Source organism: Protopterus annectens, chromosome 6.part1 (assembly GCF_019279795.1).
Source record: "Protopterus annectens isolate FY-2018-M chromosome 6.part1, PAN1.0, whole genome shotgun sequence".
Lineage (NCBI taxonomy): Eukaryota > Metazoa > Chordata > Ceratodontiformes > Protopteridae > Protopterus > Protopterus annectens.
Window position 1 is genome coordinate 265,937,680 of NC_056738.1, and position 27,155 is coordinate 265,964,834.

The window sequence follows — 27,155 nt, forward strand, 5'->3', positions numbered from 1 at the left end:
TATATATATATATATATATGTGTGCGTGCGTGTGTGTGTGTGTATATATATATATATATATATATATATATATATATATATATATGTATATATATATATATATATGTATATATATATATATATGTGTGTGTATATATATATATATATATATATATATATATATATATGTGTGTGTGTGTATATATATATATATATATATATATCTATATATATGTGTGTGTGTGTGTGTGTGTGTGTGTGTGTATATGTATATATATATATATATATATATATATATATATATATATATATAATGTTCCACGGTGGTGCAGAGGTAGCTTTGTTGCCTCACAACAAGAGGTTCTCCCGTTCTGTGTGGAGTCTGCATGTCCTCCCCGCGGTTGGGTGGGCATTCGAAACACATGCGTAAATGGGCATGCCTTCGTTGAAAGTTGAACGTCGAGCTGGCACCTTGGCGTTCGTGAAAATCTACTGCCAATCATTAACGGACCGGAGTTCCGCTGTGGCAACCCCTAACTGGGAAAAGCCGAAAGACAGCAACAACATTCCTCCATGACCTTTATCATTGTATGCCATTTCATATTGATTTCTCCTTATTAACTCATATTCTATCGTTTTTCTCATCATGTTTGGTTATGTGACTTACTGTTGTAGGATTCCTTTGCTACCAGAACTAAGGTGGTACGTTGAGATAAATTGCAAGTTTATCAATTGCCTGGCAATGGGGCACAACCCCAGCATTGGCAGCCTGTTTATTCCATACCTGCACCCTTACTTATTCAGTCTTATGCTGTTTCCCTACTGATATTGTGAGTAAATAATTTTCTTTAATGTATAACCACCACTTTCCATCTTCACTGTCTTTTAAATACAGATCTTTCCCCCAGCTCTTCATTTCCAGGTATTCCTATTTGTTTCCAGGATTCATTCAAACATAATTTGTTTTTGTGTGAAATCTGCAGTTGAAAATTTGTGCTCTTGTTCATTTCATTGGAAGTCTAGACCTTACTCATCTAGGAAAGGAGCTACTGCAGTAGAGGATTCCTTATTCTAGAATACAGTGTCCCTGAAGTTGCAAAATTGTCTAAGGTGGTGCAAATGTCCCCTCATAAATTCTCAGCAAAAATCAATTGAATAGAGTTTCATTTGCTTTTCCATTTAAAACTCACATTTGCCAACTGCTTGTTGCCTACTTCACCGTGATTTGTTTAAGCAATTTCACTGGACTGACCACTTCTAACCAAATTTAACCTTTCTACCATTCCCAAAGATATCAGGGAAGTGTTTTTATCTGATCAATTTCCATGTGTATGCCTTCAAAGTCCATTTACTGCTTATCTGCTTAGTACTGTTTATTTTGCCAGAATTTTGTTTGTTGGGAACAGTTCTTTTTTCCAGTGAGAGCAGGGAACTGCTGATATTCTAAGTGTTTTACTTGTAATTTTTTTCCTGATTAGCTGTGACTTTTTTTAATTCTGCAGTGTAGCAGATTGTGCTGTTCTGTTTAGCTGGCCTGCTGTGTGCTGCATTTCTGTGCAACATACTGCTACAGGAATGAATAGTTTTTAGTGGATTTGAACTTACTACTAGTCCCAAAGATGTAAAGGAAGTATTTTTATTTAATCCAATTCCATCAGTGTAAATTTAATTTGCATGTACTGTTAATCTTTCATTAGTGCTTATTTTACCATATGCTTATTTTACTATAGTATTTTGTTTGAAGCACCATTTGCCTTTCTTTTTTCTAGTGGTTACAGGGTAATTGACCTACTCCAATGTAAGGCTTTTCTGTAAAACAGGCTTAGACTGTAGTAAGTCACTTGCATCATGAGCAAGTCTTTTAGGATTGGGCTCTATCTATCTAAGAACAATAATATCACAATATAGATTTTCTTAAGCCATTAAGGGTTTGAAAGCAAACAGGTTAAACTGCTTTTAATTTTAAACTATATCCCATTGCTGTTGTAAAATATGATGTAATATACAGTTAGCATTAATTGTAATTGATGGAAGTGTTGAAAACCTGGTGTAAAGAATATAGGACTGTGAAACATAATCAAAAGATTTGCACAGAGTGAAATTTTATATTCAGTTTTCTCTGCTTTTAACTCAGTTTCTTAACACTTCTTAATTGCTCAAGCCAGAAGTTTAAATAAAAAAAAATTGTAATGAAGGTGGACAGTCTTACATAATGCACAGTAGTAGATATTTGCGCATTCAGTTGTCATATTCCTGTCTCCAGATAAATACCCTAGTCTTTTCTTTGTAAACTTTGCTATCTGATTCTAAGTAAGCTGACATCTTCTTAAAAGTCTGAAGGGGATACAGATGGTGGAAATCTGGACTTTGATGACTGATAAAGACCACTTCTTTTCATCTAGCCTCTCCATTTTTACCTGTATGATAAGTTGAAGGTACTGTTTAATGGACAGCAACTTTTGTTTTTACATCTTTCATTGAGCTAGCATGTATTGTGTTGTGCCATTTATTCTTCACTTGTACTGTTCTCTTGTCATCCACTACCCTTTTTGTCTAAAGTCATGTCTGTTCCTTTCTCCCTGTGCTGCCTACTATATCTTCAGGTTGTCCTTTTGTTGTCTGGTATATAATTGATACCCTAAAGTTACTTAAAAGTTTCCGTCATGTTCTTCCTTTGTCATCCTTCTTTATACATTTAAATAAGTTGTGTTAGTATCTCTTATATGGCTAAGTATAGCTCATGTTCAATTTCTGTTGCCCTCCTGTCTTCTACATCGATCCAGTCTGTGGCCATAAAAAGATAAGTTCTCAGAAATGCGCACTACGTATGTTGAATCGTACCAGTTTGTTAATATAGGATAAAGACTTTTTGCTGTCTTCAGATTTTGCCTCTTCCTTTGTATGATAACATTTTGCCAGCGTTCCTTGCTGAATTGTCACATCATTTTCTTATTTTAGGTCCTGTGGTATGATTAGCCCCAAGTACCTTTTCTTTTTGTTGCTAATAACCTCACTTCCAGCTGTGTGCCCTTATTTTGTATAACATATAAGATGCCTGTGTTGTGCACCATTACTTTGGTCTTGACGAGTCTCTTCTCATCCTTTCTACTCCTACATTTTGAATTTATATTTTTATTTGACAAGTAATACACTGTATTTATTGCAAGCATATAAACTGTTATAACTAATGGATTTAAATGGTAATATTACTGCATAAGACTAAGAGAGAGAAAAGATGTTATACTGTAGCCTTGTTATATAACAGGATGATGATACCTCTAATCTTTGAAACTTAAAGAAGACAAAATAAGATTCTAACATTTTGTATTGCATTATTTTTTTCCAGAATAAAGGTCCTCTCACCCTTGCTGTAGATGTGGGTTGTGGTACAGGAGTTTGTGCCCGGGCGATGGCACCTTATTTCCAGAAAGTTGTTGGATTGGATGTAAGTGAAGCTCAGATCCTTGAGGCTCAAAAAGTCCCTGGCATCCCAAATGTTTCTTACAGGTAAAATGCAGCTTTTACTAGGCACAGCACAGTTTTCTCCTAGAGGTATCTGAGCTATTTATTTCAGCTTAAATGTTGTACATCATGTAGGTTCGTCTAATATCTTACTCAGGCTTACGTGGTAAACTTGACAACACTTGTCCAGGTTAAATCCCAACTGTTGTGCAATCTCTGCTTTGCCTTTTATGTGCCAGTGGCTGTATTCATATCTCTCAGTCTTTACTCCCTAGAATGTGAAATGCTATCTATCACGATATGGAATAAATCAGCAAAATGTGTAACATGTAGTAACCGCTTACCAGCATCTTCAGTGGGGAAACTTTGTATTTGCAAGAAGTTATTTTGAGGAATTATTGATTTTAGTGTTACTTACCATTGATAGTGGCCAAAAGAAAATGTCTTGGCAGTGAATGTGTCATAGACCCTATGTGGAACGTGGACATTTTAAAACTCAAACTGAGAAATGCTCCTCGTAATGAGCTACACTTGTGAAGTTTGGCTACAGCCATAAATCAGTTGGGCACAAATAATTATGCAGCCCACTTTACTTTCATATTTGTATCCAGAACTTCAAGTTCTTAAATGTGTTAAATGCACCATTGACAAGTAATGATAAAACATCACACAGCTTTTGTTTTTTTTTTGGAGGGAGGCATTATTTTGTTAATGATACTGAGTTTAAACAAGGGACCCACAAATCTTTTCTCTTCTACAGTCCATCATTTTTGTAACAAAGTAGCTACAATTGCTAAACAGTTTAACACAAATGGTGTGCTATTCACTTTGCTTGGGGTTGGAAATGCAGTTATTTTGAAATACTGTCTTAGTACTACTGCAAACTGTCTTGTGAAAAAAGTGTGTGTGTGTGTGTGTGTGTGTGTGTGTGTGTGTGTGTGTGTCAGAGAGAGAATATATAAGAATTTATCAGTCACTGCTAACATCCATACTCATATCAGTCCCAGACTATTGACTGCACTGCCCAGCAACATGTCAGAGAATCACAATCCCATCACAGAAAGAAACCTAGTATTTTTCTTTTGTGACCAAGCATACTCTGAAGTGATATTTCAATTTTACAATCCATCTTCACATATCCATGAATTGTTCATCACAGAAATATATTGTTTGAGTGTGGGACATCACCCCTAATATGGGGAAACTGCCCTGCCTTACTTGTATATTCACCGATTCCAAACTTGCATAGCCATAACCAAAATGAAATCTATCATGATATGCTGTAACTGGTTGGATGTGAGTTAACTCACTGTAGTATAACTTGACACTGTCGTTTTTACAGGGAGTGAGTAGTTAACCGTGCTGTTGACAGATTGCATGTAAACCAAATCTGAGTATACAGATGTTGACTTGCTTTCTTCTGAGGTACCTTGAGGTTTAGTTTTCAGCCTTTTTTTGTTGTCAGTATGTGCGCACACAGATACATATATAATCTTCATATATTTGTGTCTTTTGAGTCTGGTGCCGGTCATCTGGCTCTGTCAAAACTTCATCTTGTTAAGAGTACTACACTTCATGGTAAGTGAACAGGTTGAGTTAATGTAACTTGATGTTTCGATCTAATGCTTCTTATGTCATTAGTAAACTTTAGGTGTGCTGCACTTCAGGTCCTGTTATCTGGTTTCCATTTCTCAGACCTGTAATCACATGCCAGCATATACTGCCTTGCGGAAGAGCTTCTGTCTCTCTTCTCAGAAATGTGCTCATATTGTCTGATCTGCACTGGCTTTTGAACATCAGGTTTCAGTAGGTACAGTCTTGACCTCAATTTTTAGTTCCTAAACAGCATTTGCTGATACTAAATCAGTGGTTTGTGTACACTGAAATTTGGCATGCTAAGAGAATTTAATCTATTCTGACTGGCAATTATTTATTTTTGGGAACTGTTACCGCACTGTAGTGGTGCTGTAGCATTGTCTGTTCACAGTAAGCCTCCCTTGTTGTGTTCACCCCAGTTAGAGCCGCCTTAGGCGTCTTCGTGAATGGGTCATTGAAGGTTGTGTGTCAGGGCTGGGCTGGGTACTCTAAAAAAAAAATCCACTGCCAATCAGCGGACCGAGGAGTCCGTTATATGGCCCTAAACGAAAAAAAGAAAAGACACAGCATCTTTGGTTGCTTTCTAAAACACTTGGATAACATTTTCTGCTTACTCATTTGCAGCTCAATGTTTGGTAAGAGATACAACGTGGTTTATGTTTATTTATAAATGATTTATAGTCCTCCAAAGTAAAGTGTGGACCACACTTTCTAACCATCTGTCCGCAGTAGCCTTTCCTTGTAAACATTTTAGTAACACTGCTTTTAGCTTTACCGAATTAGCCAAAGGCATGCAGATAACCTCAGGCTATTAAGAACTGGCATCCATGGAGTTAAGAACATTGTATACATAAACAGCCCAGTAGAATTAGCGTGGATATGCTGCCATATCATTAACTCTAATTAAGTATTTAAGGGTGTTTGTGGTGAGATACTGTGGACTGTTTGGTATCCAGTGTAACTGCTTGCTTAGTCTTCATTTTTCTTTTCATTTCCAGGCAACCACACAAAGATATAAGCCAAAAGATTCTCTACCAGACTGTCAGATGGGGATCAGATGATACAGGAAAACAGAGACTAGAACACTGGTGAAAAAAATTTTTTTTCATTGAGTCAAAAGCCCTTGTACTCCCCATGTCATGGGCCTTTTTCTCACCCCATCTTCCCAACTACTTATAATTAACTCTGAGGCTGCACAGTCATTATTATAGTGTCAAAATAATTGCCACAGTTATCAAGATGTCTTATGGGAAGGAGTGGGTGAAGAATACCTCACTGACACCCTGACACCTTTCCACAGGTGACCAAAATGGGTACATGAAAACCTTAGTACTGTGTATCAATGCATAGTTTCCATGGATTAATGTGCCATTTAGTATGCTGATGACTCAACCATCATCATCTGTGCTGACAACATAGAAAACCTTCAATCCCTTACACAAAACTCCCTCCACTCAGTTGAAAACTGGCTACAATCCAACCAACTCCTGCTAAATGCGAGCAAAACTAAGCTACTACTTTTCCTACCTAAAAATCTGGAACATGCAAAACAGAACTTTTCCATAACATCCCTTAATGGAACTAAAATTTCTGTTGACAACCAAACAAAACTCCTTGGAGCAATAATTGATGATGAACTTAAATTCAGCTATCACATTCATAGCTCAATAAAAAAAAACACACCAAAAACTAGGTCTGCTTTACCTTCACAAAAACTTTCTTCCCTGTTCATCCAGGCCATCCCTTGCCCAATCCCTGCTTCTACCATCCCTATTCTATGCTTCATATATTCTTACCCATCTACAGAGAAACCTAATATCCAAACTAGAAACCACATATAACAAAGTAGCCAGATTTGCTGCAAATCAACCTTACAAATCCCACCACTGCCTCTCATTAAAGGCTTTACACTGGCCTGAATTTTCCAACTTACTGCCTCAATCCCAACTCATTATAGCCCACAATATACTAAACAATCCTAAATCCTGCCCATCCCTTGCAAATTCTCTGACACTTTATACTCCTCAATGCCCACTAAGAAGTACTAATCAATACTTTCTTGAAGTTCATAAGCCAAACAAAATCTTTGGGAAATTACTCTATTGTGACTCAGTTGCAAAAAATTGGAACACACTCCCTTTAGCCCTTAGACTACTTTAAAGACAAAAATGCCTTCAAGAAACACCTTAAATCTTTTTTCCTATCAAATTGGATATGTTCATGCTCTAAACTAATACCCAAGAAACATTCAGGGATAACCTAACTTAACTGTACCACTTCTAGCTCTCTCTCTTATTACTACCTACACATTTTCTTTCTGTCATATTCCATACTAGTTAGCTCATGTTACACTCAGTTCCCATAATCCCTTATTACTGTTCTTTAATTTATTTATTAACTTCCAAAGTTCACACAGCTTTAGCTGTATATTTACTTACTTCATGCCTAGTACCTTGGTTCAGCAATGTATTGAACTTAGTCTTACCATATTTCTGCTTAGTTTCTTGCCATAATACATGAAAATGTCCATATATGTATTATATTGTATTTCCATCCATTCTGTATATTCCTTTGTTGCATGTTATGTAATTACTTTATGTAATTACTTTAGAATTATGTATACTTAAAATGTGATCTGGGTTTATCTTTGTTCTTAATATTTGTTTACTTAAAACTTTTTTGGGAGCTTTTCTCCTCTGGTCTCTGCTGAACAAGGGCTTCTAAGAACCCAGAAAGACTAACCCGGTTAACAAATGTAAAAATAAATAAATATAAATAAATAAAATAATTAGGAGAGCAGAGCTATTCCTTTTAAAGTGATTCACCAGTTAGTCAGAAGATTTTGAAGTTTAATCCTTTAATCCTAAAGCATTTACTGTAACAGAGGGTTTAACATTGATATCCTGGTAGACCACAAGTGTGCTTTAGAAGCTATCTGTCTTGCTCCATTCAGAAACTCTATGTTAACATATGTTTTTCAGTTTTTATCCAAGTTTATAGACAGAATGGTTGAACATACCGATCAGTTCATATTTACAATTGCCATTTTTCTACAATGTTTATAATTGTCTTGCTTATTTCATCATGTGATGTAGCTATTCAGAATTTGGCTTAGAAGGTGCCATGAGAAAAAAATCTCTGTCTTTAACAGTCTGTGACTTTTGTATGACTGTTGTCTTTGGTTGTCAAACTTCATTTTATTCATGTAAGAAAAGGGTGCTCAAAAGTGTAAAATTACATTTGTATTTCACAATTAAGTGGAGAGGTTAGCCAAACAATACTCTCAGTACATTAACTCAGGACATGTTCACTGACTAAGTAAGCATGTTATTTCTTTTTTTACCCAAACATTTATTGAGTTTTCTTCTAACATGCAGTTAATGTTGATTTCTGTTGATGGTGGGGAAGGTGGGATTTTTATTTGATTCCTAAACACAGACCTAGCCTTTAGAATTTGTCTATAAAGTATGTTCTTTGGTCTTGGTTTGATCAGTGAAATACTCTCCTGTATAGTATTATTTCTTTGCCTACCAACACTTTTAATGATTCAAACTGGGTCATCTCTCCACTTTACTACACTTTTTAATACATGGGGCTAGATTCTAAAACTGTTGCGCTGGTTCCAAAAGGCTTGCTGTCTTTGTAAATAACTTAATTCGGTGTAAGGCTGTCTTTAAACAGGCTTACACTGGGGCCAGATTCCAAAAGACCTGCTGTCAGTGTAAGTGACCTCTTACACTGAGAGCAAGTCTTTTGAAATTGGGCCTATGATATAGGCACAGTCACTGTCTTCAGTCTAAGTTTTCAACAATGGAAAAGGCCAATAGGCAGATACTCTGTTTTTATATTACACACATGTGACTGATCCTGCAGCTATATCTTTATCAGTTGAGTAATGATTCAAGGTTACTAGGTTAAGCTCATAAAAACTCCAGACCAGAAAAATTAGTTGCAGTAGCAAACAGATTAGGAATGCATATTCTGAAATGTGCTTAGGAGGCAATGGATGCTGTTACAGGAGGTGTAGTATTACAGATAATTTTAAGAAAGTTAGCATGGTCAGAACATAATATTGTAATCAGGAAAGGAGATAAAGATTTCTGAATCCTCGTGTAACTCAAGAACTTTTGTGTGGTCAACCAGTCAGTGAAGTAGCTGACTTCGAAAAGAAAGCCAAACAAGTAATCTTTCAAAAGGGTAAATGGTTGTCTAATTGCGTGAAAGCACATAAGTTCAAAACATTGTGTGGGTATATTGTTTGAGCAAAAGGAATTTGGAGTGAATTCTAGGTTGTATGATCAGTAATAATGCAAAACTGTTTCAGTTATGGTATCAGCATGGTTATCAGCTGTTTACAGTTTTGAAAAATGTTCTTGATATTGCCTCTTATTGTGGCTTGTATTTCATAAAGTGTTTGATTTTCTTGTCAGTTATTGAGGTTACATTTAGTAAGTAATGCCAGACATAGGACTTAACTTTCTGATCAGTAGTAGTATGTAGTATCTTTCGGCTTTTCCCGGTTAAGGGTCGCCACAGTGGAACTCCGGTCCGCTAATGATTGGTAGTAGATTTTTACGTACCGAGTTGCCAGCCCTGACGCACAACCTTCAACGAAGGTACGCCCATTCACGCATGCCTCCACACAGAAGACGCTTTAGCTGAGAATCGAACAGGACAACGTCTTAGTGTGAGGCGACAACGCTACCGCAGCACCACCACTTAACTTTCTGATCAGTAAGAAGAAGAATTAAACGTTGATGCAAAATCTATTGTTCTATTAACATTTTAAGTGAATTTACAAATATATCTAAAAATTGTGCTTTGTCCTGATTTCTTGTGCAAAGAAATTGAGAGGTGTGAGTAGATTGATGTTGTTTGGTATTTTGTCTTTCTTTTTTTAAGCTGATGTGACCGTTGATGTATTTAAGTCTGGGGTGTGGGGGGCTTGCCCCCCTCACAAGGGGTGCAGGGAGATTACCTCCTTAAAATGCTGTCTGTTATGTGCGGTTTTATGTTTTGCAGATATGATATTAACACTGATTTTTATTTAAACCTTTTTTGGTATATCATTTGCTATTTTGGGTGTAGTGTGTGTGTGTGTGTGTGTGTGTGTGTGTGTGTGTGTGTGTGTGTGTGTGTGTGTGGGTGTGTATGATCACTCTGTTGAACAGCATTCCCTTGATGAAATTTCACTGATGAAGAGTTTAACTGAAAACATTGATCAAATGACAGGTGTTTTCATCGGGAAGCAAGCCCCTAGCACACCCACATGGGGGCCTGCAATTAGGGATACATTACCTCCATACCCCACTTTGAGATTACATAGCAGTAGGGAAAAGGAGAAAATAATCTAACCATACTATTGCCCCATCTGTCACAGAAATGCTGCTTACATGGTAGTGAAATGGGTATTGACCAAACAAGTCACTCCTCGTGATTCACAAAGCCGTATTTTCCATGCAGGAACAGTGTAGGAGCTCCTGTATGGAAAATGGTCGCTGAGCGATCTGGGAAAGTGTCGTTTCCATGTGCACAAGCAGCCCTACACTGTTCTAGCACGGAAAACCCGCAAATTTGTAAATCACCTCATTTGCTGGTGAAAACCATGCAAATGAGGTGATTTTGTGATCCAGCAAGCCGCCAGGTCTCCCTGCTAGAACAGTGTCACTGCAGAAATGTATTCAGAAAATAACTGAGTACATTTCTGCAAATGACAAAATTGAGGCATGACAGCTCATGTAAAAGCATGTATTATGTTTAATACACATGCCAATGGCCAATTATAAGGCCATTGGCATTAAAAACAGATTATTTGTTTTAAATTAAACTTTTTTTTTGTTTTGGCCGATCTTGACCGTTTAAGCTTAGGGCAGTGGCACGCAAACTGGATCATGCCAAAAAAAAAAAAATTGGAAAAGTCAGTTTTAAGTGAATTCTGCATTTTGCCATTATAGTCAGTAGCATGCAGAATATAAACAATACCATTGAGCCCTGGTTATCAAGGGGAAAGAGTCTGTTTAAGTGCAGTAACTAATGACCTGCACACTGGGGTATGCAAATGAGGGGAGTTATACTGAATCACAGATTTCTTCAGAATGTCAGCTTGTACCTAACCGTGTAGTTACAGCAATAGAACAGTACAAGTCTGAGCTGAATCACTTCATAAGGGGGTGTGTCATGCTTTCTGTAAGCTCATTGGATCTCTGTGGCCCGCATTTGCCCTTAGTTAAGAACAGCTAAGGAAGGGGGTTTGTCAGATGTGCCTGAGCACTGTGTACATAGCCTAAATGGGTTTGCGTGCCACACACCGGATTTTAAACAAAGAAATAAATAAATAAAAAAGAGGAAATGGCAGCACTGTTTACATTTGAGCACTGGGTATGTGTGGCGTGCTCCGGGGCTTAAATAGGGAGGAAGTGGGCAGGGGAAACAGCAGTAGGAAGGCAATCAAGGAAAACTAGCATAGCTAGCAGGTGAAATGTATCAGAATCAGCCAATTACACAGGCAGCAACCCAGCACACAACTGTAAACTATACAAACTCCTTTCAGTCTGCTTTTTCCTGCAAACTCTACACCACCGGTATATACAGATGGGTATATTTTATCTGACAAAACTAACAAAATGTTAGAAGCTGCTGTTGCTCACGTACACTAATATGTGCAAGAGGCTGAGGGTGGTGAGAATATGAGTGCTGATGACCATCCCACAGTGAGGAGGAGGAGAAGAGTGTACAGACCCAGGGTAACCTACCAGGGGCTACATGAGCTGAAGATAGTGGAGCGCTATAGGGTGGACAGGGACATTCTACAGTAAATTGTTGAGCTGTGCCGGCCGTGCCTGACACACAGAACTAACAGAGGGGAACCCATCCCAATGGATACCAAGGTATGTGTAGGCCTAAGAATACTAGCTACAGGTACCTTCCAAAGGCCAACTAGGGATATCATGAGGATCTCACAGGCATCAGCATCCAGGGTACTCCACCAGTTCTTGGATGCCATGTCAGCACATGCTGGTGAGCACATATATTTCCTTAACATCCGTGAGGCGTTGACCAGCAATATGCATCTCTTCCACCAAATAGCAGAATACCCTGAGGTAGTAGGTGCTATAGACTGCATGCGTATACACATCAAAGCACCACCCGGCGAGTGGGGTAGGGTCTACATAAAACCGCAAGGGCTTCTCCTCCATCAACTGCCAGGTCGTGTGTGATGCCCAGGGCATTATCTTGAATGTGTGTGTGTGCTGGCAGCCTTGGAAGCTATCATGACTTCACATCTGGCATATGACACAGCTGTACCAGTCATTTGCCAGTGGGGACATCCCATATGGCCTTCTAGTGGGGGATGCTGGCTACTCACTGGAGCCGTGGCTGATGACACCCCTCAGAAATGCACACACACCTGAACAAGAACTCCATAATGAGGCACACTCACAAACCAGGATCATAATAGAGCATGTGTTTGGGATGCTCAAGTCACGGTTCCGCTGCCTGGACATATCTGGTGGAGCCTTGCAGTACTCTCCAGCTACATGTACGCAAATGTTCATAGTATGTGCCATGCTATACAATATGATCCTGTGGAAACAGCAGGAACAGCATGGGGCAGGGTCACACAGCCCCCACCATTGTCAAGGCCAGCATAGGCACCGCGCGACTCGGAGGAGGAACATCCTGAGCCTGCCCTTGTAGGCATGCCCAGGCCTTGGCAAAGAGGCAACACATAGCACATACACTGACACGGTGGGGACCCAGGGAATGACACCTCTCTCTGACTTGACATACAGTAAAAGGGATGCCAGACATGACACTATCTGTGCTTTACCATGTATAGGTATTGTACTATGTGCATCCGACATAGCCATCCAGCGTCATCTTCAATACTGGCCAAGCCACAAGGTAAGTCACCCTTCGTATCAGTTACTGAATGGACTAGTATGTTCTGATAGTTATATGTATGGTATGGACATGAGCATGCAAGGGACTCGGGTGGCTGAATGGGATGGCAGCAGATATTGGACACCTATATGGGCAGCATGAAATCCATAACAAATACTGGTGTCAACATACTAGGCAGTACTAGACAAGGTGACAAATCGCACCGCAGTACATTGGTAGCCCAAATAATTGTGTGTGTCCATAGGACACACACATGCATGTCAGTGAGGCTCACATACCCACCACCAGCCTCAGCCAGAAGGACAGGTGTAGATGATCATAAAGAAAGGCTGGGCTAAGGACTCCAGTTGATGGCAATGGAGAACAGCCCCCCCGCCCCGCCCCCAGACCTACACAGACAGACTACAACAGGTCTGGCTGTTGTATGTTAGTTCTTAAGAGTAAGAAGTCTGAAACTGAAATGTCTGTATTCTACTGATATGCTTCCAGTGTGCATGATAGGTCAGAATAGAATATGAAATGGAAGCCATCAGAGTACCTGAAATACCAGTACAGTCATAGCAAAAAGTTGTCAGGTGCCCCCCCCCCAATCCTATGTAGAAATGCAGTAACATGCATGTGTGAGGAGTAATATCAGTGGAGCACAGATTACCCGAGCTGGCCCAATCTACAGGATAGATTGTTGCATTTGTACAATATGCAGGGGTCTGTGTGCTAGGTAGTTGTTTGTTCAATGTTGTCTGGAAGTGATCAGCATGTAGGCATGGAGGGTTGTGCCTTGGTGGCCTATGGGCAGTACTGTGGTTGACAGGGCCATGTTAATACCCGTGTCAGCAGTCATCCATACTCACTGTCCAGATGTCAAAATCTGTCACCGTCTGAAAGATGGACATGCTATGAATGTGGGCACATACATACACACAGTACACAGGTGGAAGTACCCTAGACAAACTGCATAAAATGTAACTGTCAACTGCACACAACTTTGGAATTGTACATACAGGTTAGTAACACATTAGGTGTCTGTGTAGTATGGAATACTGATGTAGTCTGGTCAGTCACTGGCAGACCACAAAAGGCACAGTTATGAAATAATGAGAGACTGCCTTTGTCCCCGCACAAGGCAGCATAAGGGGAATGTTCCAGGTATATCTGTGAGTCAGCTGCAAGTAGCTTCCATACCACACATGCACTCAGCTGACCCCACTATCAGCCACAGGTTTGTCACAGGTCATATCCTTGCTGTTGGGAATGAGTACAGTATGACCCCACATCTGTATGGGGATACCCACAAAATGCAGCATGCTAAAGAGGTGTCCTATGCAGGTGTGTCCCTATCTGTAAGCAGCACCCTGCCTGCATCCAGATCAATGGATCAATATGGGCAGGAAGTATTGCCATTAACACCTCGCACGCTTACCCTGTCACCCCACGGAAATCCACTGGCTCGCAGCCTGGGACTGTAGGAGTGACAGAATGCACTGGCCTGCTACAGATGGCCTGCATCACTACCAAATGGCCTACAATCCTCTGTCAAATGCCAGTGTCTCACCCGTAGTGCCAGTGTATGGTATCTCATTGGGTCCTAACAACCTAACACAGTCAACACAACACAAATGCAAGGCCATGTTGACAAATCCCATTAGCATACCCCCCATGTCCTACTGCATGAACTGTGGACCAATCAGTAAATACTACTGGGATGAAGGGCCAACTATAGGGATACTTCTCAGATATCACTCGCATAATATTAGGAAGAGGATAGAATAACAGAGGGGGGGTGGAGAACCATGGACGTCATGAAGTGTGTGAAGTCTGACACTCTAATTTGTGCCCATACTACCCCTGCCTGCAAACCCAGGAATGGGTGGCTACAAACCTGCTCGTAAACCACAATGTGAAGGGAAATTGAACAGATATGAGCCCTGCCTCTGGGTAACCAGGGTGAATCTGTACAGCTGAGAGGTATGGCCACAGCAGGATATGGCCACACTGTTAAGTCTATATATGTACAAGAAGGGGATCCTCAGCTGCCATACTACCAGGGTGCTGAAACATTTACGAACACTTAACACACCAAACACTTTATTATAAAGCTTTCGGGTCTACACCCTTCATCAGTACATAGTAACTCTGTTTTCTCAACATTTAGAAAGGAGATACAGTTAAATCACATGCTTCATCCAGCCTATCACTCTAAACACCAATTAATTTTTAAAGAGGAACTAAGAGAAAAATTTTACTATCTAGAGATATACTAAATATAAAACATTTAAAAATTTAAAAAAATCTAAAAACATATTAAACTATATAGTATAGTAAACATATATTATTTTTACAATAAACAAACATATACGCATACATTTATATTCAATAAATGTTATAATCCATCATAAAACAATTACTATTCATTTGCGGAATTAAAATTAAACTTTCTCTCTCCGCTTTTTCATTAAAACAGGTTTCAAACTGACTGCATTATTCAAACCTGGACTCATATCAGCCTGAAGTCTAATAAACCATTCAAATTCTTTCAATTCTGACACATTATTCATATCACCCTTGTAATGTAACCCAGGTGGTTTATTTAGCTACCTTCATGGCATGTACATCATTCTATGTGGGTAAGACCACCAGAAATTTAAGGGAAAGGATCATAGAGCATAAGTCAGATATAAGAAGGAAGATATTAACAAACGAGTTAAGTAAACATATTATTGATGAGGATGAAAGGCATAGATTTAAATTTAGAGTTATATGTACGGTTGAGATGGGTGTAAGGAAGGGTGATATGAATAATGTGTTAGAATTGAAAGAATTTGAATGGATTATTAGACTTCAAGCTGATATGAGTCCAGGATGGAATAATGCGGTCAGTTTGAAACCTGTTTTAATGAAAAAGCGAAGAGAGAAAGTTTAATTTTAATTCCGCAAATGAATAGTAATTGTTTTACGATGGATTATAAAATTGTATTGAATATAAATGTATGTGTATATGTTTGTTTATTGTAAAAAGAATATATGTTTACTATTTTATATAGTTTAATATGTTTTTAGATTTTTTTTAATTTTTAAATGTTTTACATTTAGTATATCTCTAGATAGTAAAATTTTGCTCTTAGTTTCTCTTTAAAAATGAATTGTTTAGAGTGATAGGCTGGCTGAAGCATGTGATTTAATTGTATCTCCTTTTTAAATGTTGAGAAAACACAGTTACTATGTACTGATGAAGGGTGTAGACGTGAAAGTTTTATAATAAAGTGTTTGGTGTGTTAAGTGTTCGTGGTTGTTCGACACATTCTGGAAACAGTATCACCAGTGTTGACTTTCTTTGCTGAAGCATTTACACAGACCCATCAGCAAGTGTCTGTAGCTACCCCTCCAGAATGGCAGGAGTGTGCAAGAATGTGTAGGCTGCGGACCACAATACTGGACTCAGCTTCATTCATCTTGTATTTCCTGGTAAATAACTGTGAGCAAATAATCTTATCTGTCAGTAGTTGATGACATAATACATCACAGTGTAGAACAGTACATATGTCTGAATAGCTCTGCTAACAGCAACCATGTAACATAAGCAGCACAGACAGCAATAGTTACAGTATCCCCCTATCTTTCGCCCATTGTGACTCCATATTGCCAACTTATCTACGGATATCCTGCAGAAACAGGTTGCAAGCTGTAGGTGTAGAACACCAAAGCCTGAACTGGAGTACAACCCTGCCTGGAATGGATTCACACACTCAATACAGAAGGTCATACTGGACATGCTTCTACACTTAGAGAAATTAAGCCCATGTCTGACAACACAATGGACTACACATGTCTGTCATTTGCAGATGTCTGTGTACACACACCAAATTGCATACCAATTATGCTTCATAAACATTGGATAGGAATACCCTCACATGTCTAAGGCCGACAGGCTATAATATGTCAAACATACATACATACACAGAGATGTGGGAAAGAGAGAGACAAGACAGTAACAGAGAGAATGTCATTGAGGCCTGTCCCACCCACTACACATCCAATTGGTGTATATCACATGATGTGCTAATGTCAATCACTGTAGACATTCCTTTTGGTAGCCCTCAGCCCTATAGTGTATGTGGTGCTTGTGATAACTGTGTAACACGATAGTACAAATAGGTATTCATGTAGTATTTGTAAACTCAGTCCTGTCAAATGTGAAGTTGTGTGTGTGTGTTTCCAGAGGAATTACTTATGGCCCATTCACACACACTCCACATCCCATTGCCCACGTTAGCACTCCTGCTGATGTCAGTCACCTTGAAATAACTCTTTGGACAAGTCTTGCCCTATAAGCTCTGTGGCGCTCGCAATAACTGCATATTACTGTAGTGTAGCAAACTAGTTGGGTAGAAGTTCTAATCCCAGACATGGCGACTGTTAAAGTGTGTGTGTGTGTGTGTGTGTGTGTGTGTGTGTGTGTGTGTGTGTGTGTGTGTGTGTGTGTGTGTGTGTGTGCGCCCGCCCGCGCATTTGGAGAAGAATGATTTTGAGGCCATTCACACTCACTACACTTCCCATTGCCCTACTTTAGCACTCCTGTGGATGTCAGTCACCTTGAAATAAGTCATTGGTAAAATCTCAGCCCATAAGCTCTGTGGTGCATGCAGTAACTGCATAATACCATAGTGTAGCAAATTAGTTAGGTAGGAGTTCTAATCCTTGTCTCGGCAACTGTGAAAATGTGTGGGTTTGTGTGCGAGTGTGTGTGTGTCTTTGATGACACCTGATTTTGTGCACATTCAAACTTACTACACTTCCCTTACCCCTCCTTTAGCACTGCTGCTGATATCACTCACCTTCAAAGATACCTGTGGACAATCTCAGCCCATAAGCTTTGTGGTGCATGCAGTAACTGTGTAATACCATAGTGTAGCAAATTAGTTAGGTAGGAGTTCCAATCCTTGTCCCGGCAACTGTGAAAATGTGTGTGCTTGTGAGTGTGTGTGTGTCTTTGATGACACCTGATTTTGTGCACATTCACACTTACTACACTTCCCTTACCTCTCCTTTAGAACTGCTGATGTCACTCACTGTGAAAGATAACATTTGGTCAGCTCTCCAACATATAAGCTCCATAGCGCATGTGATAAATTCGTAACACTGTAATAGCAATACATAGCTAGGTAGGGGTTCACAACTCAGTACTGGCAAGTGTGTGTGTGTGTGTGTGTGTGTGTGTGTGTGTGTGTGTGTGTGTGTGTGTGTGTGTGTGTGTGTGTGTGTGTGATCAGTATCCTGTGTTGGTGTGATTGTGTAATAACAGGATCCATTGCAGTGCGGGTTTTGCTACATTTTCATATTGAGGACCCATATGTCCCAGTGTCACATTACAAGGCCAACAGTTGTCAAACATCATAGAGGTTGTTGTAGACAATCCACAGCCACAAATGTATATATAGGCAACCATTATAATACCCAGAGACGTCTCTCCACCCATGGATCATACACAAACACGCTTGGCTCTTTCTGTCTCTCTTCCTTTCTTTCTTTCTCTCTGTCTCTCTCTCCCCCTCTCTGGTAAATGTGAAAAAGTGCATCTGTTTTGCAAAGGCAGCAGCTTGACTTTGGGAGGTAATGTTCATGATCACCTGATGGCCTGTGCATGAATTGGAGTCCCCTACTTGCTAATTGCATGTGGAAAAGCTGTGGTATCATTCCTATCGCCAGTTGCATGGAAACACACTCCTATAACTAAGCATTGCAAGTGGGTGTTGGCCCTTTTCCTTCACTGTGAGCAGGACTTCATGTGAGTGTCTGACAAACAACATCACAGAGGGTAGTTGGAAGTACCTCTTGCAACAAAGACTGTGAAGATAGGCCAAATACTGGAGGGCGATGTTCAAGACATGGGGACAGAATGTAAGTATTGCTGTTCTACATTTGAAGTAATGTTTAACAGGGTTTGTGTGGCTATGGCTGTTCTGCATGATTTAAAGTCTGGCATGACAGTGTTATGTGGTTGACAAAACTCTCACCTGTAGGGCTATCTGCAGACTGGCCAGAGTTTGGAGTCTTAGATTTGGTGTGTTACTCACACATTTTCTGTCTTTATAGATGCAGTAGCATACTCTGATGATTATAGTCAGTAAATGGTTACATCCATGTGCGTTACTGATGTCATATCTCTCAGAAGAGATATGTCACAACAAACCCTGTTACACCAGCAATGTTCTCAGTTTATAACTGAAATATGTCAATATTGTCCCTGTGTTTGTGCCTCTGTCCCCCAAGTCTGTCACCCTTTGTTCATATGTCATACAGTAAGAGGTGGATATGTACAGTATATCTTTATTTACTGACACAATTCCTGATATCAAGCCAGTGATATATCAGACTGCCAGACATGTAATGTATAGGAGGCCTAATATTTGAGAACAAAACCTGGACATTCTGTTGTAGTCTGTGCAGTAGTGAGGTCTGTGTACTTATGGTGATTGTTGACAGAGTGTCTATTATATAGCAGTGTATTGTGAATATGTTATTTGGCCTGCGTACAAACTGGGGTAGATGTCAGTATTCTTGGTCCTGTTCTATCTGACGTTGAATGCTGCTCCAGTTTCTGATACCCTGTCAGCCTATATGTTTGTAAAATCTGTGTTAGGCACTTAAAAGAAACCAAAAAACCAAAAGTCCAGTGCCTACGAAAGGAAAACTCCTCCAACCAAGTAATGTAAAACTGATTTTATTGTCACAACACAATATTAACGCTCCTTCTCCAATTACGTTTTTGTCCACCCAGGACTTCATCAGATAACTTTCATATCCCAATTAATCCATTTATATACCTTTATTCAATTAATTATTTAAAACTAAACCAATGAAACAGCACAATTTCATTTGAATTTACCAAATCAAGTTCAGTATAATGGTTCATGAATATTAATTAATATAAACATTTGAAAAATATATAAAAAATGTATTGATGTTTAAAATGCTTTGCCTACCTATAATTCTTATAAAAAGCTTTTAACATTTCATGTTTAAATACTTTTTATTATTTAAATAGATAAAAATCATTTAAAATTGAATATACCCATTTCTCTCAAAACAAATACAGGGAATCCATTCATAATTATAATGCTGTTATTTCTTTAGTATCTTACCCCCTCTAGTGTCTTTTTGTTGTTATTACAATTAAATTTTGTTTGCTTTTAATTTCAGCAAAGACATAATGGATAGGTAATCATTTAATCCTGGTTCCTTTCCTGCTTCTAAATTCACCTGCCACCATAGTTCTTTACTTTCAAGAACGTCCTGCCATGGGCCACCTCTACTATCAATCTTAATTTGTTCTATCACTAAAAACCTAAAACTATACCCATTACAAATCTTACTGTGTTTATAAAGTGCACTAGTTTCTTTGCCCCTATTAATGTCGTAGACATGCTTGTAAATTCTTTTTTTCAGACTTCTTTCTGTCTTACCTATGTAGAAGGATTGGCACTTCTCACATACCACTAACTATACTGCTCTACTGGAATCACAATTGTAGGAACCTTTACTCTTAATTTTCCTTTTTCTGCTATAAATATAGACCTCATTTGTATTCATGATGTAAGGGCATTGTTGACATTTCCCACATTTGTAAGTTCCTGTCCTTTTATTAGTAAGCCCCAATTTGTTAAGTCCTATTCTTTCTATTATACTCTTCAAATCTGGGGCATTTTTGTATATTATTTTGGGTTGTATCTTTTTTATTTTGTCTATATCTGTGAATGAGGAAAAAGTATTCCATTCTCTTTCCAGTGTTTTTCTCAAATTCATATTTACTAAATTGTATTCCACTACTATACTCTTCTGATACCCTTTCATTAAGTTTGTTTCTTCTCTATTTTCTTCATTAAAATGACTATTGAAATCTATCCCCTTTATTGGGTGAAACCTATTACTTCTTCCTTCTTCTACCTCTTTTCTCATTTTTTTCTACAAAATCTTTTGGATACCCCCTGTCTTTAAACATTTTTTCTAATTTTTCATATTCATTTGTGAAGTCAGTTTGATTACTGGTCATTCTAGAACCCCTTACAAACTGACCCTTCACAATGTTCTTCTTACAATGTAAGGGGTGTCCACTATTATAATGCAGAAAGGAATTCACATAAGTATCTTTTCTATAAACTCTGGTTTCAAATTGACCATCCTTTTTATAGACTTCTACATCTAAATATTTTAAAGTGTCAAAACTCATAGTGTATGTAAATTTTAAAAAAACTGGTAGTCTGATTGATATACTCAAAAAATTCAATAAATGTTTCAGTTCCCCCAATCCAAAACATAGCTATATCGTCCAAGAATCTACGGTATATTAACCAATACTTGCTAAAACAAGAATTAAGTACATATTTTTCTTCCCATTTACTTAGGACGATATTTGCAAAAGTTGGTGCACATGCTGCACCCATGGAGACACCTGTAGTCTGTTGAAAAAATTCACCCCCGAACATTATAAAGTTATTTTTCAATATTGTGTCCATGAGTGCAACTGTGCTTATTTTTATATCGTGTCATTTTTTTGTCAGAAAATATACTCTCTTCAAATATCTCCATTCCTTCTTCATATGGTATACTAGAAAACAAGTCTATTATGTCTATAGTAATAAATAGCAGGTTCTTTCTATATAACTCAACCTTTAATTCCCTAAGAAAGTCCCATGAAGCTTTTAAAATCACCTTTTTATTCACCCAAATGTGTTTTGTTTTAGAATCTACATATTTAGCCAGTGGTGTTATTTTCGAACCCTCAGCAGATACTATAGGTCGTAGTGGGGGATTTTCTAAATTTTTATGAATTTTTGGTATTCCAAAAATTGTTGCAGTTCTAGTTTTTTTTACTTCTAAGTATCTGAATATTTTTTCATTAATAACTTTTTCAAGTAATAAATCTTGCATTAATAAATAAATTTTACAGTAAGCCCTATTGACTTCATTTCTAGATACTATCTTATACTTGGTTTCATCCCTCAAAATGTTGTTCATTTTCCCTTCATATATTATTTTGTCCATTACAACTATCCCCCTCCCTTGTCTGGTTTCATTATTCTTACAGAGTGATTGCTTTCCAGATCTTTTAACACCTCTTTTTCTTCTCCATTCAAGTTATTATAGTATGTAAAGGCTTTTTTATTATTGTTATTATTCTTATGGGACTTTCTTACTTCGCTTTCCAACACTGTTTCAAAATTCTTAATCTGAGGTATTAACGGTGGATTATAAGTGGATTTTCTAGTGAGTTCACCTTCAACCATGTTATTTCTATTGAAACCCGCTCTTGAGGCTAGTACTTCTAAATTTAGTTTCCTTGTAAATAATTTTACATCCAGTAACGTATTTGTAATGTTTCCTCTGGTAAGGGGTATATATTTTAAACCCTTGCTAAACAATTTGAAATGCCCTTTTGTTAATATTAAGTTGCTAAAATTATAAATAGTAAAATCTTGATAAGTATTTCTAATATTATCTAAAATAACAATGTCTTGTGCTCCTTCTAGGTCCATGTGGGTAGGGGTACATTTCAATACTGTCTCCCTCTCCCCTTTCTCCCCCCATGTGAAAATTTTCTGACTCGAAATATGTACGGTTCTGTCTCATTTCATCCCTCTCTAATGGAGGAAATTCTTTATCATATTCTTTATCATACCATTTACTGTCTCCTTTGAAATTATTCCATCTTTCCCTGTACTTATATTTCTCCCATTTGGTCTGAGGGGGGGCAGGGTAACTAGTATTGGTATCATATTCATTGATGTCCCTCCTTAATTTAGTCATTTTCCTTTGAATGATATCATCACATTTCCCATCAATATCTTTCCTTAACTTAAAATATTTTTCTTTTTCTTCCTTAATTCCAAACATCAAGTCCTTCTTAATACTTGCGTCTAACTCATCTATTTCTTTCCTTAGGGAGGTCTGTTTTCTATCATTTTTATCCATAATAAGTTTTACTATCTCTAACCCACATTTGTTAAATGTCTTTACCAGGCTCTCATGAAAAATAGAACCTTCTTCCACATTGTTTGGGTACTTATGCACTCTAAGTCCCTTTGGAACAATTTCTTTAACAAGACATTCTGTTAGGTAGGCATTTTCTAAGGTATATGTTCTAAACTTAACCATCATAGTATGCAATTTATTCAATTTCACAACATAAGAGTCATTGTCACCAGTTTCATGTTTTTTCTTATTACCAAAAATCATATTACTGTCCGTTTTGAAACAATAGTCTTTATCCAACCATTCGTTAGTAGTAGTGTTATTAAAAGTTACATTACCTTTAGGTGCTCCAGAGGAATGTCCAGTCCTCGCTCTAGCACCTAGATCGCTAAAATCAGTGTTTTCTTGTTCCGCTTCCCCTGCCTCTAACTGAAACGCTCTCGGTGTTAATCCTGGATCAAAGCTGGTAAAAATGTGTTCTTTTGGGTCGCCGGCATCATCCAAATCGCCTATAAGCTCCCTTTTCCTTTTTGACTTATTTCCACCCAACCTTCCACTTCCGTTGGCGTCTGAACGCCCGTTACTCGCATTAGACAGTAGGTTTTGGCAGAGGGGCGTAAGCAAATCGATGAGTTCTGATAACTGGCCAATCAGCTTCCTTGATTCGCCTACATCCTCTTGTCCTTCAGAGCTCATCTTTAAACAAGTTGAGTTTCCTTGTAGAAAACACGAAACCACCAGACCAAGTAAAATCTGTGTTAGGCACTTAAAAGAAACCAAAAATATATGTTTGTATTCCAGGCTGAGACATGTCCCATACCACAGTCAAGCATCACACTACACTGTGAATTTGACCAGTATATGTAGGGTTAGTGTGTGAGTAGCAAACATGATGATGGCTTTTGTTCACACAGTCCATATAGTGTACTATTACATAGGCTTACCATTATGTGACTGACTGTGTTAAGATTGGTTGTGGGTATGCACTTTCACACTGGTGTCTGTTACTCTGTGCTGTTGCATGCCTATATTGCCTGCTATATTTGCAATTACATGTGTATTCCCCCATAGGTAAATAGGGTTAGTGTTGTGGCAGTCTGCCTGTAGTGTAGACAGTGCTTGGTGACATGCCTAGCAGCTCAGTGTATTTACCCTAGTGTGATGTTGTGATGCCTGTGCCCTGGCCCAGACAATCAAGGCACCTCAATCCTCTCCACTAACACCAGAGAGGGTGCAATTTCCCTTAAGAGCACAGAGAGATCACAGTCAGTCCAGGGCTGGTTGCTCCCTTGCTCCCCAGGTTCCCAATAAGACTCCTCACTGGCACAGCTATAGGGTCCACATCTCAGCCTAGCTGGGCAAGCTAAAATCTCCAGCACCCTCTCTGTCCAACCAGTGCTTTGCGTCCCTGCCCAAGTAGTTGACACACACACACACACACACACACACACACACACACACACACACACACACACACACACACACACACACACACACACACACACACACACACACACACTTTGAGATAAAAGTTTACACAACCACACAGACACTTCTGGGGAAGGCTGTTATTTTACCCAGACTATACAGTAGTACCACTTGCCACCACCCAGCTAATATTATCATTTACCCAAAGGCCCTTAAAAGGGTGTCCAATTATTACCTTTAAAATGGTGTCCAATTATTACTGTGCAATATTATTATCCAAACAGTCAAAGCTTATTTAGAGTGTCTTGGACAGTAAACTCTAGAAATATGCAATGTACTCTAGAGCTTAACTTATCTCTTCACAAACCAGCCACAGTTAAAAGGTTTTAAAATATTTAATAATAAATAATTAAAACCACAAGACAATACTTTCGACTACACACTCAGTTCTAGTCAAGAGAGTTCAGAGATCACACAGAAATACTTAAAATAAATCAGTAGTACAGTTCTGACATCACAGAAAAACACTTAGTCTAAACTTTCTAATTCCTAGCTACTTCTAGGAGATAACACAGTTCTAACATACTGCTTAAAGAGTGCATAAGGCAGTTCTGTGAGTTGGATATCAAGACAAAAATGCTTCATAATTTATGGTTCTCACTGTTTAAATTGAAGCTGCAGTTCTAATAAAACATTACATCATTTGTTTACACTTTCCTGGTTCCCAGGCTGACAGAAGCTTGCATTGGCATTCTTTTACACTTAGAGCAATAAAGGCATTCCACATGTAAATTCTGGTCATTAACTTTAGCCTTAAAACAATAGGAAGGAAGCCTTCATCTAGTCGGACTAGAGACGACTTGTAAACGTCAAAGGCAGTCGTGAATTAATTTTAATTTCAAAGGACCAACAAGAAATGCTTGACTTAGCTTTCTTTACAGCAGAGGGCAATGTTGCCACATTGTTTTAAGTTCAACATTTCACACATATTATTTCATTTAAAAAGCAAGCCTCATTTCAACATTTCACAGTATTTACAAATGATAGAATTATGTACCAAATTCTGTTTGACTAGGCTGGCAGCCTTCACCCATCTCTACCAGTGTTCACATTTCTCTCCCCCTCCCACTGGAGAACTCAAGCTAGTTTTTCAAGTGCCCCTTGAGAAACGCCGCTTGAGAGGGTTAGGTCTATCTGAGTGTACCTCACCCCATTCCCTGTCTTGATAGCCCATCTGTATTGGCATCACTACTCCCACTGCGGTGATGCACTGACATATCATATGCTTGCCACCCCAGGCTCCATCTTAGCAATTTGGCATTTTGCTGACTGGCTCTGTTTAATCATGTTAGGGGGTTGTGATCTGTCATAACAGTGAATTTTCTTCCATACAGATAAGGCTGCAATTTCTGCAGTGCCCACACTATGGCTAGACATTCCTTTTCTACAGCTGCATAGCATTCCTCCCTGGGTTGGAGCCTATCACTGAGATAAACCACTGGGTGCTCTTCTCACTCTGAAGAAATTTGGCTAAGTACAGCCCCCACCCCATGGTTTGAAGCATCCACCTGCACAACAAATTCTTTGCTGTAATCTGGACAGGCTAACACAGGGGGTCCTCCTAAAGCTTTTTTAAGCTTCTGGAATGCCTGCTCACATGCTGGGGTCCACACTACCTTATCTGGCCTGTTCTTCCTTGTCAGGTCTGTGAGGGGAGCAGCTATGATACTATAACTGGGGATGAACTTTCTGTAGACACTACTGTCACTAAAAATACCCTCACCTGTTTTTTATTAACAGGTGCAGGCCATGCCTGAATGGCTTCCACTTTGGCAGGTTCTGGTCTTATCTTACCACCCACCCTCTGTGTCCTTGGTAGGAAACCTCTGCCCTACCCACCTGACATTTGCTCGGCTTATTGGTCAACCTTGCCCTCTGTAGTCTGTCCAGCACCTCCCTGACATGCTGAAGGTGCTCTGGCCAGGAATGAATGTAGATGGCAATATCATCTAGGTAAGCAAGGGCAAACTCTCCTGCTCCTGCTAGGATATTATCTACCAGCTTCTGGAAAGTTGTTGGGGCATTCTTCATCCCATTTTGTGAACTCATACAAGCCAAAAGGAGACACAAAGGCTGACTTTTCTCTAGCACTGGGAGTCAAGGGCACCTGCCAGTAACCCTTGGTAAGATGGTTGTAAGATACTTAGCCCCACCCAGCTGTTCTAGGGCCTCATCTGTCCTAGGCATGAGGTAAGCATGTGATTCTGTGTGACTGTTTATTTAATTTCCTGTAGTCCACACAGGACATGGTGCTGACATCCTTCTTTGGCACCAGCACCACTGGGGAGGCCCAGGGACTGTTGGACTCTTGAATCAGCCCTAGTTCCATTATCTCCTGTACCTCCTCCCTCAGGGTCTGTTTGACTCTCTCAGGCACCCTATAAGGGGCCTGCCTAATAGGCCTTTGGGGTCCTGTATCCACCTGGTGCTGCACTAGGTGGGTGCACCCTGATTTCCCAGTGAACATGTCCCCAAATTCCTGCAACACTGCTTGGATTTCTCGAACCTGGGTAGGAGATAGCTGCTGGAACATTGCTATCCCTTCCACTGAGGTTTCAGCCCTAGCCTCACTGAGGAGATTAGTCCCCAGATCTCCCTCAGACTCCTCCTGCAATCCACTGCAAATGCTCAGTACAAGGGCCTCCGTATCATGGTAAGGTTTCATCATGTTAACATGGTGCAATTTGTGCCCCTGCCATCTGCCTAGCAGTTCCACCATGTAGTTAACATCACTTACCTTTCTTACCACCTTGTAGGGT

The 27,155-nt window shown here is 39.1% G+C and overlaps 1 protein-coding gene across 2 annotated transcripts in view; it reads left to right on the plus strand.

The window, feature by feature from the left end:
* The window catches only part of LOC122805501 (putative methyltransferase DDB_G0268948), a 262,527-nt gene that overhangs the window by 120,230 nt on the left and 115,142 nt on the right, over nucleotides 1-27,155 (plus strand). For both annotated transcript variants that reach the window (XM_044075693.1, XM_044075692.1), the window contains exon 2: nucleotides 3,326-3,486. In XM_044075693.1, the coding sequence (XP_043931628.1) occupies nucleotides 3,389-3,486 (98 nt within the window). In that variant the 5' untranslated portion in view covers nucleotides 3,326-3,388. The remainder of the gene's footprint in view (nucleotides 1-3,325; nucleotides 3,487-27,155) is intronic.